The following is a 19,918-nucleotide window of genomic DNA, read 5'->3' as shown; positions in this document are numbered from 1 at the left end:
GGATAACCATGGGAGTGCTTCTGCTGTCGTACGAAATCAAAGGTATAGTTCCAGTGTGTCTGCTATGGAGACAGGTTGATTGCAGGTTCTCAGCTGGCTCCCTTCTAACTAACACACTGCACTCACCGAGTCGGAACCAGCTTTCAACAGACCTCTACCCTGTCCCCCAACAAGCTCTCGCTTGACACCTCTGAAGACGCAAGTGGCGGTGGCTGGGGGTAAGAGGAGTGCACGCTACAGAGCGTCTAGTTCGGAGCTATCCTTGAAATAACCGATTTGTAACAGATCATTGTGACACTGTGGTGCCACCTACTGCTCAGATTGCTGCTGCAGATGCGCCAGAGCCATACGACGAACACGACGGTCATCCCTCTCAGAAGTGCCACGTGGCAGTCCGGAGCCAGGTCTTCTCGTGACCACAGCAGCCAGCACTCACGCACAGTCGCTGTATTCGTGCCAAGAGTTTCTCAGTATTGCAGAACGAGCTTCCAGCTTATCGTAGCCCCATTACACGGCCTCTTTCGAACTCAGTGAGGTGTTGATAATGCTGTGTAGAAATACGCCTGCCAGCTCCCGTTTATGTAGCACAACTTCTTCCTGGCGTTGCAGATTTCTCCCGTCAGCGTATTTTAAAATAAAGCCTAGTGGAGAACTGTCTTCAGATTTGTCGAGACTGTGGCGCCCTTCCACTAACAGGAAGACTGACTTCCAGAGAAGAATGGAAACCAATGCCGGCCGGAGTGGCCGTGGGGTTATAGGCGCTACAGTCTGGAACCGCGTGACCGCTACGGTCGCAGGTTCGAATCCTGCCTCGGGGATGGATGTGTGTGATGTCCTTAGGTTAGTTAGGTTTAAGTAGTTCTAAGTTCTAGGGGACTGATGACCACAGTAGTTAAGTCCCATAGTACTCAGAGCCATTTGAACCATTTTTTGGAAACGAATGAATTCTCTGCCACTGATACAGTATTAAATTAGTCTCAGTAATGGTCTCCAGTTGTGCTTTGATCGACCAGATAGGATTAAAGTTGTCACCACTCCCATATAGCGTTTTAATTATCACCTAAAATAAAATTATGTGGTGTAATTCATGTTTTATACGTTTGCGCGTACGTGTCTGCAACCCTGTTGCTCGTTGAAACCACAACACTAAATGGTGCAGGCCAATGATAAAGTCGTGAGTCGTGCAGTAAATTGTTTTCTGCATTTGAAGGGGAACAGGCCGGCCGAAGTGGCCGTGCGGTTAAAGGCGCTGCAGTCTGGAACCGCAAGACCGCTACGGTCGCAGGTTCGAATCCTGCCTCGGGCATGGATGTTTGTGATGTCCTTAGGTTAGTTAGGTTTAACTAGTTCTAAGTTCTAGGGGACTAATGACCTCAGCAGTTGAGTCCCATAGTGCTCAGAGCCATTTGAAGGGGAACAACGCAGCAACAGTCTACACTGATTTGGTGGAAGCGTATGGCAACAAACCACTCTCGTTCGACACAGCGATAAGTTGACGCATTCACTAAATGAGGAACGAAGTGGCTGGCGACCTTTCTGTGTAGAACACTTAACCGCAGGGTAAATGGTGGCACTGGTGCTCTAAGGATGGCGAATCACAATTGAGGTGGTAACAGAAAAAGTGAAAATGAGTTACGGAATTTATTTACAACTGAGGAATCTTTCTGTCTTTAGCTGCATTAGGTATGGAAATGTTATCTACTGGTGAGACATGGAAATTAGTGGCGGACCGGGACTGTGGATGAGAAAACCAACCGGTTAAAACTGATACTGGTGTTTTAGTTCTGAATAACCCATATTTTTCGGTATTTGTTTGGCCTCGGTTATAAAAGGTATTTCTTCCTAAATTTTTTCACCTTAAGTCGGTAAAAACCGAAAAACCAATGAGCCATAGCATGCAGTATTAAATTCTTTTATTTCCAATAAACATTTTTTTAAAGAAACTAGTAATTTTCATTGGTAAAATTTCCATTGGTGTAAAATATAGCGTTACAATAGAAAATGAGAAAAGCAAACAGTGCTATTTCAATAACAACGCCGACAGAAATGAGAAACAAATAACATACGAAATCGTACAACGTTGCTGAGAGTATAAACTACCTATTACCATCCGACGTGGCCTATTAGATGGTATGCACGTACATGCAGTGTGTTACATTTGTTCCATCTGATCTATATGTCAATTTCTCTCTGTCGTCGTCGAACATCAACTGCGGCAGAGAATGGAGCAGTCCCTAGTCTGGAAGCATTTTATGAACTGCTGTATCAATGAAGTACAATGTGCCACTTGCTGTAAAAGCTTAAATACGGGAGGAACCACAACAAACTAGCGACGCCATATGAGGAGACAACTTAAAAATTAACAGTTCATTAATAATTTACGACAAAAGTAGAAAGTAGCGATCTGCTACCTGTATCTACATTATACACCACTATCGAATTGTAGACCTTGAAAACTGACAAATAAACACGATAAATGGAGTTCTTCAATCTCAGTGTCTAGCCTTTAGCACTGACTATTCGTAATTCCCAAACAGTGGTTCGATACTCGGTTACAACATAATTTTTCGCAGAGTTTCAAAAAATTTGAATCATTAGGAATATAATGGTGGTTTTTTGCGGTATCTGAACACTTATCCATTTTCGACAAAAGCAGCGAACTGTGGTTGGACCAAGTTTTCTTTTATTTGCCTGTTTATTTTAATGTTTTGATTCTATGAATCTTGAAACTGAGGGGGCGAAAACTTTTCGATTTCTACGCTTACTACAGAAAATAATGGGGATACAAAAACCGAAAATCGGTTATTTCAGAATCCGTTTTTTAGAGATTTTAATATTCAGGTTAAAATGGTATTAAAAAACGAATAGCTGAAAACCGGTTGTTTCAGCGATAACCGCCATCTCTAACCGGGACTCGAATTCGGACATCCCTCTTGTCACGAGCGGTCGGCTAAACAACGTCGACTATCCATGCATGCTTCCAGACCGGCCAGATTTCCATATATTATACTGTCTACGACCCTTTCGTAATACTAACACTGAATACGTTCACTCCATTGAGACCCTACTTTGGGAGTCCAATTAAAAGTTGCTAGCGATGAAACGTAGACATTGTGACATACGGAAGAATGTACCCTCTGGCATACATTGATCATTATAATTTTTTTCTGGGAATGGCAGTACTGGAAATGGAATAACCTCCCTCTCTTCAGAATTGCGAGTAATGTCACCTAAACTGTGTAACTGCGACTGTTTAACGCTCTATCCGTAATGATATTTTACTGGTTCAGTACATTAAGTAATTCGTTTCTGTACTTGCGAGAACGGATTTATTACGTTCTGAGTTCCACGAGGCAACGTGTTCATAGAACAGGTATTAGTATAAGCTGTGTAATGCAACGGCGGCCGGCGGTTCTAGGCGCTTCACTCTGGAACCGCGCGACCGCTACGGTCGCAGGTTCGAATCCTTCCTCGGGCATGGATGTGTGTGATGTCCTTAGGTTAGTTAGGTTTAAGTTGTTCTAAGTTCTAGAGGACTGATGACCTCAGATGTTAAGTCCCATAGTGCTCAGAGCCACTTGAACCATTTTTTGATGCAACGGCAACAGAACAATTGAAAAATCAATCATTCCGACAGAGTTATCAGAATCGTGACCTTTTTGTCACGTAAATGCACTGAAAAACGGCGGTATATATTTTTTCAATAAATGAGAATTTATCGCCACTCAACTTACATGTTCAGCAACTGTAGACGTTTCATTTGACCCAGTCCTTTACATAATGGAGTAATTTAATTCACTATTTTGTGCATTTAAATGTATATCAAGACAGGCGTGCCCCTCTACTGTGCACAAGCCGCCTAACAGATAGTCCGCATTACTTCCATTTGTAATGGCTTTCAAATGTGTTCAGGAGTTCCACCTCTACGTACTGTTTGCAACCACATCGAATAATGCCAGTTTGTAACTTTTCGAGTAATAAACTTTTTTGTAATACTCCGGTCTGTTTCTGTACATTTACGAGAAATAGGCTACTGCTAGGAGTACTTCTGTGATAAGTGCGTTTTGTTTATTCTCTGAGTACTGTACCATCGACCAGCTGAAATCATAAAAGGAGAATTAGTGCACTGCTTAAATCAAACGCGCTTGTAATTTCATAGTGCTCACCATAAAACTTAAAATGTTTGTGATGTTTGTGATATCAAGTACAGCACAGTTCCTGAAGGCTAATTATTAAGTCATGAATAAAATTAGTACTTGAGAAGGGGATACATTTTGCAGTAAATTTTGTTCAGTGGCTTTTGCGACTCATTTCCCTATTTTCAGGTCCTTTCTGAGCCGGATCCAGTTGTTCTCCGCAGTCAGACATACTGGTACTGCGCCGTGTTCATCATCATGGCTGTCGTTATGAGCATAAGCTCTTTCTTACAGGTATGTCCCAAATTATACAATGATACTGCGCAAGTGGAGTAGCTAGCGTAACGAAAGGAACCGTAATGAACAGGGTAGTCAGTGATAACTTGTCTATTGTTATATATATATATATATATATATATATATATATATATATATATATATATATATATGCCAGCTTGTAACTTTTCAAGTAATAAACGTTTTTGTAATACTCCGATCTGTTTCTGTGCATTTAAGAGAAATAAGAGAGAGAGAGAGAGAAAGAGAGAGAGAGTGGCCCAATCACAAGCTGTGTTTCAAGGACGTTTGCTTTCTGTTATAGCTGTTTCTGATGGTATGGAAAACTGACTTCGTTTCCTGTAACATTCAGATTAACATTCAGAATAAAATTATGTTCCTGGTCTTTAAACTACAAGCTTATGAGACTTAGCAACCTAGTGTGCTACTTTGCGATTCGATATATTTCTGTCAGTTTGTAAATTATTCTGTATTAAAGAGCTAGTAACTGTTTTACCTGTTAAATTAGAGACGAAACAGGTCTTTGAAATCTTCACCCCATACAGCTGAATGACACTGCTTTAACTAAATTTATTTACGCAAAGCAGTTTCTGTAAATGAGTATATACATGCACTTGAAATAGTACGCTACTGGTAATATTTGTTTTGCACGTTGCAATCCTCCAATAGTAACTAGGAACAATACTCTTCTTATCATATTCGTGTAATTCTCTTCATCTGAACCTTAGTGAAATTTGGCCACGAGAACGACGTCCTCTTATGAATAAAGACGTATATCTACGCACTTCATTTGAGTTAAAACTTGAAAATGGCACACTGCTAATGAAACTGCCATTGTGAGTAACAGTTCAGGTGTGAAATGACGTTTCTGAAACTCTTGATACTGTTCGGACCGTATCGCAAAACTTACATGATGCCCTGGGAAAGCCTCCATCACAGCCACCACCGTGTCGTACTCGTTGCAGATATACACATTCGACGTCGCCAGGGACAGACTGACTATGCGGCTGCGCAAGCTCACATTTTCGGCGATGCTGCGCCAGGAGATGGCGTGGTTCGACGACAAGAACAACAGCACTGGCGCCCTCTGTACCAGGCTAACCACGGATACTTCAGCCGTGCGAGGGGTAAGCTGCTGTTTCAAAGATCATTACTCAGTTTGCACCATGTAACTATAAATAGCGTACAAAAAACACTTTGAACATTTTCTCTCTCTCTCTCTCTCTTTTTTTTTTTTTTTGCCCACCACGAATTTCGCTCCTGTGTCAATATTTAGCGCTTGCTACTGGATGTATTCTATTCTTTGTGTTCCCTTACAGTTTTTTCTATCCTCTACAGATTCTTGAAGGAACATCACGCTGTCCCTTCTTCTACCCAGTGTTTTCCATATAGTCCTTTCCTCACCGATACTGCAGAGAACCTCCTCATTCTTTACCTTGTCAGACACCTAATTTTCAACATTCTTCTGTAGCACCACATCTCAGATGCTCCGATTATCTCACAATCCACGTTTCACTGCCATATAATGCTGTGCTGCAGGCTTACGCTATCAGATAATTCTTCATCAAATTGAGGTTTATATTTAATGCTTTTCTTGGCCAGGGATGCCCTTTTTAGCAGTATTAGTTTGCTTTTTATGTCCTCCCTGTTCCGCCTCCCATGGGTTCTTACCTAGTTTACCTTAACTTCATCTACTTCATGATCACCGTTTTGCTATGTTAAGATTCTCGCTCTTCTCATTTCTGCTACTTGTCATTACTTTCGTCTTTCTTCGATTTACTCTCGATCCTTATTCTGCACTCATTAGATTATTCATTCCATTAAATGGATCCTGTATGTCTCCTTCACGTTCACTCTGTATAGCAGTCGCATCAGCGGACCTTTTCATGGATATCCTTTCACCTTGCACTTAAATCTCACTCTTGAACCTTTCGTTCATTTCCATCATTCGTTCCTCGATGTATAGCCTGAACAGGAGGTGCGAAAGACTACATCACTGTCTTAGAATCTTTATAATTCGAGCACTTCTTTCTTCGTCTTCCGTATCCATATGTAATCACAACTAGCAGCGATAATTCTGTACATTTCTACCAAATACAGGCCTGTTCTTCTTCCTTCTTCGGGGTTACTCCCGCTTTTTCCAAAGTTCATGCTATCGACACGGACCCATCCCGTATTATACATTAAATTGCCTGGACAGTGAGAAAAATTCACCACTTGGCACAAGGACAGCATTTACACCAATATTTTTTTATGTGTCTAAAGGGGAGACTGTTCAGTTTTCACTACAGGTAGATCTCTTTCCTGGCTGAGGAAAGTATCATTTTGTCCGAAAGCTAGAACAGTTTCGTGGATTTTTATAGTGTCTAACGGCGGTATCAAGAATTTCACCCTCTGAGTGAGTAGTGGCCAACAGTCCTGTCTCGAAATTTGTTCTTATTGTGTTGATTCACGTCAGGTAGTAACGTAAATAAACGTTTGGTGTAATATTTTCAATACTTGCGTTTATGTGATTTTTCCAGTAGTTAATATGTATGGGTTACATTCTAATGATAAACCAGTGTACCATACGTGATTCATCGTTTGCTTAGGATGATTTATCACCTAAGGAAGTGCATTCAGAATTGGTGAAGATTTATGAGGTATCTTGACTTTCCATAGTTAACAAGTAGCCAGCAGAATTCAAACTTGTTCGTACTATTCTTGAAAAAGATAACATCCGTACAGAACGATCGATGATTAACGGCGTATGAAACACATGGTAATGTACGCATTTCACAGGGAAGGATGCGAAACATTTATGAGGAAGTAATTACGAGAAAATATTGCCTTTGTTGAACGATAGCCATGAGCAACTGAGAAAGAAAATTCTCAATAAGTCTAGAGCGTGTTAAGAACAATCCCACGTTTTCCTTTAATTTTTTGGCGTGCTTGGGGCACAAAGCCTTGCATCAGAAACTAAATGAAATTAGAATTATATTAATACCTTCAGCTCCTGACGGGCGTTGATATATATCAACGAGGACAGGTGAAAATATGTGCCCCGACGGGGACTCGAACCCGGGAACTCCTGCTAACAAGGCAGACGCAGGTCATCAATGGTGTCTGTTCTTTCAGACCTGTCCGAAAGAACAGCACCATATCCATATAAGTATACAGTTCTGGCAATACCGGCCATGACCTTCTTCTTCTGTGTGGATGCACTCATGTTCCCCGGACTCTTACGGGACTTGGTAAGAATGTCTTCCACGAATAATGAGTGTTTTGGTGTGGGACACTACGATTGCAGTGTGTGGACATATAAGGTGAGAATGTGGGTCTCGCGGGTTGTGTGCGCGAGATAGTCAAAATGGCTCTGAGCACTATGGGACTCAACTGCTGAGGTCATTAGTCCCCTAGAACTTAGAACTAGTTAAACCTAACTAACCTAAGGACATCACAAACATCCATGCCCGAGGCAGGATTCGAACCTGCGACCGTAGCGGTCTTGCGGTTCCAGACTGCAGCGCCTTTAACCGCACGACCACTTCGCGCGAGATAGTCATTGCAGTCGCACTATCCTCTGTGCCTTCGGTGGCTCAGATGGATAGAGTGTCTGCTCTATAAGCAGGAGATCCCGGGTTCGAGTCCCGGTCGGGACACGCATTTTCACGTGTCCCCTTTGGTATAGATCCATGCCCGTCAGCAGCTGAGGGTATTAATATAGTTCTAATTTCGTTCTACACCGCTGCACGTCATCATTGGTGTCTGTTCATTCAGACGTGTCCGAAAGAGCATACGCTGTATTCTTATAACAAACTAAATCACAATGAAAGCAGCGGAGAGGGGAAGATATGATGGCCGAGGGGCCACTAAACTAAGCAGGGTGAAACTAATTTCTTCGTCTGGAGAGATTATCAACAGTACTTTACAAGATGAACTCAACTATTTTTGTTGATTATTAGCAAAAGGGAACATGAAATTAGTCTTCTGGGCTAACCTGACGATAAAATAAGCGAGAAGACGCTAGAATTGCAAACGAAAAAATTAATTACAGTATACGTTCTCATAAAATGATTCGGCAATGGAAATACTCTGGGACAGGAAGTATGAAATATCTAAGAAAATTTGTCTTTCGAAGACGATTAGATTTCAATGAGAAGTTTATGACTGCCTTAGATGGCTATCTAGCATGCTTTACAGTATAACACTCCAGAGATCGAATGTTCCAAACGGAAAAAGTTGAACGAGGGACATATATCTAGAAAAGGAGTATGTTGGAAAAAAGGAAATGTTTTACCTAAGAAATCTCGTTCATTTCCGCCACGTCGAGATTTTTTGTCATGTCCTCGTATTTCTGTGTGTGAATGTCGACCTTGTAACGAAGACCTAAAGAACGCTCAACACAGTATCACTAACTATCGCGTAAGTTCCAAGTCACTTCTTATCCCCAAGACTACAGAAAACTTACGCTATCCCGCTCAGCTCTATGCGTCCACGGGTATTCACAAGGAACGTTGGTTAGTCTGCCAGTCAAGTTGCAGCAGAGCCGTTACGAGTAGAAGGTGAGGCACGCTTCGTTAGCCCTGCAGTCTTAGTCACGCTCGTCTACACTTTTTGTAGCCATATTAAAATTTGCTTCTCCTGCTAGAACACAGCAGAGTTTACACAATGTCACCTCACTAACATGCTAGTGTAGATGCAAATGTCACTGAATCCTAACGCATATCCACGTTATAAAAAGAAACATGTAATTTCTTCACATAGGTTGCTGCTATACCCACAGCAATTCTTGTTTCAGCAACTGCCGATAGCCCTTTAGCAATTACACTGTTTCATTCAGAAATCTACAGTTACTTGAAACACAATGTGGATAATTAAGTTCTGCATATTAACCATATGGCAAAATACTTACTCTTTGCGTGGTATTATTTGCCAAAATCACGTTCCGGTATCTCAAACTGTGTACGGGACATTGCGGATGTTACGAATATTTTATTGTGGCTTTGTAGCTGGGGTATGCGATCGCATCTCAGTACATTGCATGGTTTCCATTTCCTCGAGATTGGAGACCTCCTCCCAAGTCTAAAGTAAAATTCAGTATGTTAGCTAAATTTCATACACAGTAACTTATGATGTAATATGCTACAAATGCGCCGGCCGGTGTGGCCGAGCGGTTCTAGGCGCTTCAGTCTGGAACCGTGCGACCGCTACGGTTCGAATTCTGCCTCGGCATGGATGTGTGTGATGTCCTTAGTTTAGTTAGGTTTAAGTAGTTCTAAGTTGTAGGGAACTGATGACCTCAGATGTTATAGTGCTGAGAGCCATTTGAACCATTTTTGCTGTAAATGCAAAATCATAGCGATGCCTATCTTTCATTGCAACCTTTTAGAATTTCGTGCAGTGTCATGCTTAAATGCAGAATGTCACAATGAATATGACCATTGAGAAAATAATGGGCGCTTCGCCACAATCCTGACATACACTATAAGTAACGAAAAAATAATTTTTTACCTAGTACCTGCCTTAAAACTATCTGAGGAAGACTGCAGGGTGCTCGCCTCGAATCTGTCAGGGCAGTGCTTCACCAACATGCGGCGCAGAAAGTGTCTGGTACATTTCAGCTCTCTGGTTGGCATTAGCCCAAGCTGCCTCACCTGGCACCCACTGTGCAAGTAACCTGCTTTCTTTCTCTCTTGGTACAACAGCTCTTGTTACATATTTATAAATAGGAATGACGCCTTCTGCTTCATTTATAAATAAAAGAAGAGATATAAATCAGCTGAAGATTTCATCCTTACTACGTAAATATGGACTAAACTTGTGTGTCAGGCGCCATTCCTTGAACTCATAATGAACAGCCCCACTCTTTCTGTTTCTTTTTTTCTGCCCAACAGTGTCAATAAAATTTTTCCAATCTTTCTCCACGATTTTTCTGTTGTTGTTTTTGTAGTCGTGGTCTTCAGTCCTGAGACTGGTTTGATGCAGCTCTCCATGCTAATCTATCCTGTGCAAGCTCCATCATCTTCCAGTACCTACTGCAGCCTACATCCTTCTGAATCTGCTTAGTGTATTCATCTCTTGGTCTCCCTCTGCGATTTTTACCCTCCACGCTGCCCTCCAATACTAAATTGGCGGTCCCTCGATGTCTCACAACGTGTCCTACCAACCGATTCCTTCTTCTAGTCAAGTTGTGCCACGAGCTCCTCTTCTCCCCAATTCTATTCAATACCTCCTCATTAGTTATGTGATCTACCCATCTAATCTTCAGCATTCTTCTGCAGCACCACATTTCGAAAGCTTCTATTCTCTTCTTGTCTAAACCATTTATCGTCCATGTTTCACTTCCATACATGGCTACACTCCACACATATACACTCCTGGAAATTGAAATAAGAACACCGTGAATTCATTGTCCCAGGAAGGGGAAACTTTATTGACACATTCCTGGGGTCAGATACATCACATGATCACACTGACAGAACCACAGGCACATAGACACAGGCAACAGAGCATGCACAATGTCGGCACTAGTACAGTGTATATCCACCTTTCGCAGCAATGCAGGCTGCTATTCTCCCATGGAGACGATCGTAGAGATGCTGGATGTAGTCCTGTGGAACGGCTTGCCATGCCATTTCCACCTGGCGCCTCAGTTGGACCAGCGTTCGTGCTGGACGTGCAGACCGCGTGAGACGACGCTTCATCCAGTCCCAAACATGCTCAATGGGGGACAGATCCGGAGATCTTGCTGGCCAGGGTAGTTGACTTACACCTTCTAGAGCACGTTGGGTGGCACGGGATACATGCGGACGTGCATTGTCCTGTTGGAACAGCAAGTTCCCTTGCCGGTCTAGGAATGGTAGAACGATGGGTTCGATGACGGTTTGGATGTACCGTGCACTATTCAGTGTCCCCTCGACGATCACCAGTGGTGTACGGCCAGTGTAGGAGATCGCTCCCCACACCATGAAGCCGGGTGTTGGCCCTGTGTGCCTCGGTCGTATGCAGTCCTGATTGTGGCGCTCACCTGCACGGCGCCAAACACGCATACGACCATCATTGGCACCAAGACAGAAGCGACTCTCATCGCTGAAGACGACACGTCTCCATTCGTCCCTCCATTCACGCCTGTCGCGACTCCACTGGAGGCGGGCTGCACGATGTTGGGGCGTAAGCGGAAGACGGCCTAACGGTGTGCGGGACCGTAGCCCAGCTTCATGGAGACGGTTGCGAATGGTCCTCGCCGATACACCAGGAGCAACAGTGTCCCTAATTTGCTGGGAAGTGGCGGTGTGGTCCCCTACGGCACTGCGTAGGATCCTACGGTCTTGGCGTGCATCCGTGCGTCGCTGCGGTCCAGTCCCAGGTCGACGGGCACGTGCACCTTCCGCCGACCACTGGCGACAACATCGATGTACTGTGGAGACCTCACGCCCCACGTGTTGAGCAATTCGGCGGTACGTCCACCCGGCCTCCCGCATGCCCACTATACGCCCTCGCTGAAAGTCCGTCAACTGCCCATACGGTTCACGTCCACGCTGTCGTGGCATGCTACCAGTGTTAAAGACTGCGATGGAGCTCCGTATGCCACGGCAAACTGGCTGACACTGACGGCGGCGGTGCACAAATGCTGCGCAGCTAGCGCCATTCGACGGCCAACACCGCGGTTCCTGGTGTGTCCGCTGTGCCGTGCGTGTGATCATTACTTGTACAGCCCTCTCGCAGTGTCCGGAGCAAGTATGGTGGGTCTGACACACCGGTGTCAATGTGTTCTTTTTTCCATTTCCAGGAGTGTACTTTCAGAAACGACTTCCTGACACTTAAATCAATACTCGATATTAACAAATTTCTCTTCTTCAGAAACGCTTTCCTTGCCATTGCCAGTCTCCATTTTATATCGTCTCTACTTTGACAATCATGTTTGATCTTCATCTTATACCCTCCTCTCAAGGCACTGTCCATTCCGTTCAACTGCTCTTCCAAGTCCTTTGCTGTCTCTGACAGAATTACAATGTCACAGGCGAACCTCAAAGTTTTTATTTCTTCTCCATTGATTTTAATACCTACTCCGAACTTTTCTTTCGTTTCCTTTACTGCTTGCTCAATATACAGATTCAATAGCTTCGGGGAGAGGATACAACCCTGTCTCACTCCCTTCCCAACCACTGCTTCCCTTTCACGTCCCTCGACTCTTCTAACTGCCATCTGGTTCTTGTACAATTTGTAAATAGCCTTTCGCTCCCCGTATTTTACCCCTGCCATCTTTAGAATTTGAAAGAGAGTATTCCAGTCAATATTGTCGAAAGCTTCCTCTAAGTCTAAAAATGCTAGAAACGTAGGTTTGCCTTTCCTTAATCTATTTTCTGAGATAAGTCGTAGGGTCAGTATTGCCTCACGTGTTCCAACATTTCTACGGAATCCAAACTGATCTTTCCCGAGGTCGGCTTCTACCAGTTTTTCCATTCGTCTGTAAAGAATTCACGTTAGTATTTTGCAGCTGTGACTAATTAAACTGATAGTTCGGTACTTTTCAAATCTGTCAACACCTGCTTTCTTTGGGATTGGAATTATTATATTCTTCTTGAAGTCTGAGGGAATTTTGCCTGTCTCATACATCTTGCTCACCAGATGGTAGGGTTTTGTCAGGATTGGCTCTCCCAAGGCTGTCAGTAGTTCTAATGGAATTTTGTCTACTCCCGGGGCATTGTTTCGACTTTGGCCTTTCAGTGTTCTGTCAAACTCTTCACACAGTATCATATCTCCATTTCATCTTCGTCTGCCTCCTCTTCCATTTCCATAATACTGTCCTCAAGAACATCGCCCCTGTATAGACCCTCTATATACTCCTTCCACCTTTCTGCTTTCCCTTCTTTGCTTAGAACTGGGTTTCCATCTGAGCTCTTGATATTCATGCAAGTGGTTCTCTTTTCTCCAAAGGTCTCTTTAATTTTCCTGTAGGCAGTATCTATCTTACCCCTCGTGAGATAAGCCTCTACATCCTTACATTTGTCCTCTACCCATCCCTGCTTAGCCATTTTGCACTTCCTGTCGATCTCATTTTTGAGACGTTTGTATTCCTTTTTGCTGCTTCACTTGCTGCATTTTTGTATTTTCTCCTTTCATCAAATAAATTCAGTATCTCTCCTGTTACCCAAGGATTTCTACTAGCCCTTGTCTTTTTACCTACTTGATCCTCTGCTGCCTTCACTATTTCATTCCTCAGTGCTACCCATACTTCTTCTACTGTATTTCTTTCCCCCCTTCCTGTCAATTGTTCCCTTATGCTCTCCCTGAAACTCTGTACAACCTCTGGTTTAGTCAGTTTATCCAGGTCCCATCTCCTTAAATTCGCACTTTTTTCAGTTTCTTCAGTTTTAATCTACAGTTCATAACCAATAGATTGTGGTCAGAGTCCACATCTGCCCCTGGAAATGTCTTACAATTTAAAATCTGGTTCCTAAATCTCTGTCTTACCATTATATAATCTGTCTGAAAGCTTTTAGTATCTCCAGGGTTCTTCCACGTATACAACCGTCTTTCATGATTCTTGAACCAAGTGTTAGCTGTGATTAAGTTATGCTCTGTGCAAAATTCTACCAGGCGGCTTCCCCTTTCATTTCTTAGCCCCAATCCATATTCACCTACTACGTTTCCTTCTCTTCCTTTTCCTACTGTCGAATTCCAGTCACCCATGACTATTAAATTTTCATCTCCCTTCACTACCTGAATAATTTCTTTTATCTCATCATACATTTCGTCAATTTCTTCATCATCTGCACAGCTAGTTGGCATATAAACTTGTACTACTGTGGTAGGCATGGGCTTCGTGTCTATCTTGGCCACAATAATGCGTTCACTATACTGTTTGTAGTAGCTTACCCGCACTCCCATTTTTTATTCATTATTAAATCTACTCCTGCATTACCCCTATTTGATTTTGTATTTATAATCCTGTATTCACCTGACCAAAAGTCTTGTTCCTCCTGCCACCGAACTTCACTAAATTCCTACTATATTTATCTTTAACCTATCCATTTCCCTTTTTAAATTTTCTTACCTACCTGCCCGATTAAGGGATCTGACATTCCACGCTCGGATCCGTAGAATGCCAGTTCTCTTTCTCCTGATAACGATGTCCTCTTGAGTAGTCTCCGCGCGGAGATCCGAATGGGGGACTATTTTACCTCCGGAATATTTTACCCAAGAGGACGCCATCATCATTTAATCATACATACAGTAAAGCTGCATGCCCTCGGGAAAAATACGGCTGTAGTTTCCCCTTGCTTTCAGCCGTTCGCAGTACCAAAACAGCAAGGCCGTTTTGGTTAGTGTTACAGGGCCAGATCAGTCAATCATCGAGACTGTTGCCCCTGCAACTACTGAAAAGGCTGCTGCCCCTCTTGAGAAACGATACGTTTGTCTGGCCTCTCAACAGATACCCCTCCGTTGTGGTTGCACCTACGATACGGCTATCTGTATCGTTGAGGCACGCAAGCCTCCCCACCAACGGCAAGGTCCATGGTTCAATGGTGGTGGAAGGGGGGGGGGGGGGGGGAGAATCCTTACCACGTAAATATGGACCAAATTTGTGTGTCATGCGTCATTTCTTGAACTTATAATGAACAGCCCCATTGTTAATGTATCTTTTTTTCTGCCCAAGAGTGTCAATAAGATTTTTCCAATCTTTCTTCAGTATTTTTCTAAAACACATAATTTACTCACACGCTGGTAGATTGCCCAACTCGAACGATGTTAGACTTCCTGATGAATGACTGAGATATTTGTTGAAATTAGCCCACAAGTGTTAAAAATGATCCAGTCATTCCAATTTGTAGCATTTTTTGAGGTTGTGTACAACTTCGTACACGACAGTAGGACGAGGTGGGCTACAGAGTGGCCTCTCAACTGTCGTCATAGGAATGCTGGACGGGAGCGGAAATGATTAGCGAACAAGATAACACAGAAGAGTTACACTGCTGGCATTAAAACTGCTACACCAAGAAGAAATGTAGATGATAAACGAGTATTAATTGGACAAATATATTATACTAGAACTGATATGTGATTACATTTTCACGCAATTTGTGTGCATAGATCCTGAGAAATCAGTACCCAGAACAACCACCTCTGGCCGTAATAACGGCATTGATACGCCTGGGCATTGAGTCAAACAGAGCTTGGATGGCGTGTACAGGTACAGCTGCCCATGCCGCTTCAACACGATACCACTGTTCATCAAGAGTAGTGATTGGCGTATTGTGAGGAGCCGCTTGCTCGGCTACCATTGACCAGACGTTTTCAATTGGTGAGAGATCTGGAGAATGTGCTGGCCAGGGCAGCAGTCGAACATTTTCTGTATCCAGAAAGGCCGGTACAAGACCTGCAACATGCGGTCGTGCATTATCCTGCTGAAATGTAGGGTTTCGCAGGGATCGAATGAAGGGTAGAGCCACGGGTCGTAACACATCTGAAATGTAACGTCCACTGTTTAAAGTGCTGTCAATGCGAACAAGAGGTGACCAAAACGTGTAACCAATGGCACACCATAGCATCACGGCGGGTGATAGGCCAGTATGGCGATGACGAATACACGGTTCCAATGTACGGTCACCGCGATGTAGCCAAACACGGATGCGACCATCATGATGCTGTAAACAGAACCTGGATTCATCCACAAAAAATTACGTTTTGCCATTTGTGCACCCAAGTTCGTCGTCGAGCACACCATCGCAGGCCCTCCTGTCTGTGATGCAGCGTCAAGGGTAACCGCAGCCATGGTCTCCGAGCTGACAGTTCATGCTGCTGCAAACGTCGTCGAACTGTTGGTGCAGATGGTTGTCATCTTGCAAACGTCCCCAACTGTTGACTCAGGGATCGAGATGTATAGCTGTACGATCCGTTACAGCCATGCGGATAAGATGCCTGTCATCTCGACTGCTAGTGATACGAGGCCGTTGGGATCTAGCGCGGCGTTCCTGAACCCCCCGATTCCATATTGTGCTAACAATCATTGGATCTCGACCAACGCGAGCAGCAATGTCGCGATACGATAAACCGCAATCGCGATAGGCTACAATTCGACCTTTATCAAAGTCGGAAACGTGATGGTATGCATTTCTCCTCCTTACACGAGGCATCACAACAACGTTTCACCAGGCAACGCCGGTCAACTGCTGTTTGTGTATGAGTAATCGGTTGGAAACTTTCCTCATGTCAGCACGTTGTAGATGTCGCAACAGGCGCTAACCTTGTGTGAATGCTCTGAAAAGTTAATCATTTGCATATCACAGCATCTTCTACCTGTCGGTTAAATTTCGCGTCTGTAGCACGTAATCTTCGTGGTGTAGCTATTTTAATGGCCAGTAGTGTATTTAACTTGCATTTCTCCAAATTTGTGTGGCTCAATGGGTGGATCCTACTCAAACACTATCAACGTCTAATGGAAACCTGTCCTTCCATTAACAACTGCCAGTGAAATGGAATCACACTTGATGCCATAGTTGAACACGAGGAACATTTTCTATTCAATGAGGTGTTCAGCGATGGCACGCTATGGACCACAGAACGTTTGAACTAATCACCAGTGAAAAACTTCTTAAATCTGTTGGCTGTGAATAATTATGATCTAATAAACAACAAAGTTCATTATATTGACTGGATCTTCCCATAAATGAATTTGTCGTCATTCCTCGTTTACTATTGCTAGGTATCCACATATTAACTTAATAGTGTCAGTTTGATGCAATTGGTTCGTTGGTACCGTCAGCACGCATCAAAATATTTTTTGACCAAAGCCGAAGCTGTAAAAGGATATTGCTCAGGGTGCTACATGAATCCCATTGCGACTGTGTTAACATCGATTAGGAGTGCACATTTGGTGACTTTCATAAATCAACAGTCGAAACAGAGACAGTCATAGAGTAATAAGAAACACCAGAATTTTCATGTTTCGCCTTCTTGCCTAATTTCGTGTTGAATGATAAATATATATTTGCTTTTACAGAGATGAATAAGCAAGCAAATAAATTCTGTTTTGCAGGCTACAGGCCAGCCAATCAACTCAGTGGTGCAGGCGCTTGCGACGCTGGTGCTCTCTGTTGGACTGTGCCTGTACTACGAGTGGAGACTAGGACTGTTGACGATCGCATTCATGCCCGTCCTGATGGCGTCCGAATACTACGACGCCCACGTGGAGAAGGCGGGGGATGAGCGCATGCGGAAATCGCTAGAGAAGGCCACCAAGGTGCTTACCTCACGCCACCTCTTGTTTTACTGTTATAGTAAAATAGCACTTTTAGTTTTCAGCACCACAGTATACCATTGCACGAAAAAAAAGTGCTCATCGTAAGGGCCATGACTACAAACCTCTCGCGAGTGTATGCCGAAGAGTGTATTGTATGTAGGTCTGTAAAGCTAAAGATGAAACTGCACTGAGCTGAACTGAACTGCAGCAGAGCGGCACGGGACACCAAGACCAAATATTGTTTACGTGAGATTTGATGAGACAGAACGCATTCCGCTGCAGTGCAACTGAGTGGTGCAACATTGCGAGGTAAAGCTGACCAACTGGCCAGCTATAACGCGCCGTCCGGTGTCGCGTGGTTCCGCTGTCGGTAGTGCGGTATAGCAAGTGTCGCGATACAATTCGTCACTCAAATCGCAGCTCTTTTGATGTGCTAAACGAAAGTTTGTTTACCAAAGTGGTCGCAGACAAGGAAAAGTTAACTGTATGTGTAAGCGGATATCCAGAGCTATATGACCTTCAACATTATTATTATATGAATGGTACCAGAAAGAAAATAACATTTGGGCATAAACTGCCAAGAAAATGGGAGTGAACATGGCGTACGAATACCTACACATTACAAACGGATGATTAGGCCTTTATTCCTTATAACGACATTCATATTATTACATTCTTTTACTGTTTACTTTCTCTTCGACGTTTCCCCTATTTACTACGTCGTTTTGCCAGACCACATTACCTTGTGAGAAAGTGAAACAATCTTTGAATATTTCCCATATCTGAATAACATTATTTACGAAATTTTCTCCTATACGAAGAAGGTCTAGTAATTGTATCTCTTCGGTCTCTTGACTGCCAAACAACACTATGTCTGGGAAAACTGGGCAAGACCCAAGAGGCAGTCTCTACGTGCTCTGGACTGAGATCTGGCGATAGTGAAGCCTAAAGTTCTAGCACTATATTCCAAAAGCGCCTTCTGAAACTCTTTTACCTCGTTACGTCTGTAGGCTCAAGGCTTTTTCGATTGCTCATCTAGTTTTGTACTTGGATAAGATGTCGTCAAGTAGGTTTGTAATGGAATAGCGCCGTCTCCAACAAACACGTGAAGCAGTCGAACGGTCGTCCCTGTAATTCTTTGAGGTCTGGTATATTCAAGGTATCTACTTATACTTTTGTTGCTAAATATGACCATGAAAAAATCCCCCATTGCTATGCTTTCCAAGGTCAACCACGTTACCATAAATAAATTTATAATCCTCTTCGTCAAATAACAAAGAAATTACTGTCACATCCATGTCGCTTCCGTCTATTTTTCTCGGAGGTTGCCGAACGATTTACAAGCAAAATTTTCTGCGTATTGTCGCACTGCTACAGATCAAATGCGGTGTACTAAATAGAGCCGCATCGCGACCCACCGCTTTGCCGCTGTCCAATTACGTTCAGTGCAGTCTTCCCTTAATACCGAACAGCGACACAGTAGTTTGCACACTATATTCACATTCAGGAGGACGAGGTCCAAATTCCCGTGCTGCCATACAGATTTAGGTTCTCCACGATATCCATTAGACCTTTGAAAGGGCACGGCCATTTTCCCTCTCCAATCTTCCTTCATCTGATCTTCTGCTCTGCCTGTAATGACCTCGTTGTCGATTGGACATTAAAAATCATTATTCTTTTTTTTTAAGTTACTGTGTTGCGCCGGCTGCTGTGCCCGATCGGTTCTAGGCGCTTCAGTCCGGAACCGCGCTGATGCTACGGTCGCAGGTTCCAATCCTGTCTCGGGCATGGATGTGTGTGGTGTCCTTAGGTTAGTTAGGTTTAAGTAGTTCTGAGTCTAGGGGACTGATGACCTTAGGTGTTATGTCCCATAGTGCTTAGAGCCTTTTTCTTTTTTTTTTACTGTGTTGCGCGTCACATTATCGGTAAACAGACATGCTCTGGCGCAGCACGTACCTTCCACTAAACAATGTCTGTAACGGTGCACACCACTTACCTAGACATATAAATGTAAATGTAGTCATTTTCTGATTTTTATGGGTTTCCAATCTGATATAAACTTTTGACAGCGTTGACGTGAATAAGTTCTTTGAAGTTATGAAAGTAGTTGGAATAAAACACGTGGTTGACAACGAAGTGACTCATGGCTCTAGCTAATCCCATTGATACTCTGCTTGTAGACTGAACAGTCCGTAGACGAAACCTAGTAGAAATCTGGAGAGGGAATTAAAAATTCAGGGAGAATAAATTAAACCTTTCG

The 19,918-nt window shown here is 43.4% G+C and overlaps 1 protein-coding gene and 1 non-coding gene across 2 annotated transcripts in view; both read left to right on the top strand.

Moving 5' to 3' along the window:
* The window catches only part of LOC124606255 (ATP-dependent translocase ABCB1-like), a 150,669-nt gene that overhangs the window by 98,002 nt on the left and 32,749 nt on the right, over nucleotides 1-19,918 (top strand). The window contains exons 11-13 of the mRNA XM_047138232.1: nucleotides 4,326-4,430; nucleotides 5,399-5,560; nucleotides 17,455-17,658. Coding sequence (XP_046994188.1) covers nucleotides 4,326-4,430; nucleotides 5,399-5,560; nucleotides 17,455-17,658 — 471 coding nt within the window. The remainder of the gene's footprint in view (nucleotides 1-4,325; nucleotides 4,431-5,398; nucleotides 5,561-17,454; nucleotides 17,659-19,918) is intronic.
* On the top strand, nucleotides 8,000-8,074 carry Trnai-uau. Its single transcript has one exon. It is a non-coding gene; the product is annotated as a tRNA-Ile (tRNA).

The sequence above is a fragment of the Schistocerca americana genome, chromosome 3 (genome assembly GCF_021461395.2).
Source record: "Schistocerca americana isolate TAMUIC-IGC-003095 chromosome 3, iqSchAmer2.1, whole genome shotgun sequence".
NCBI classification, from domain to species: domain Eukaryota; kingdom Metazoa; phylum Arthropoda; class Insecta; order Orthoptera; family Acrididae; genus Schistocerca; species Schistocerca americana.
The sequence above is the reverse complement of the archived record's forward strand: the minus strand, read 5'-3'. Positions and strand labels throughout refer to the sequence as shown.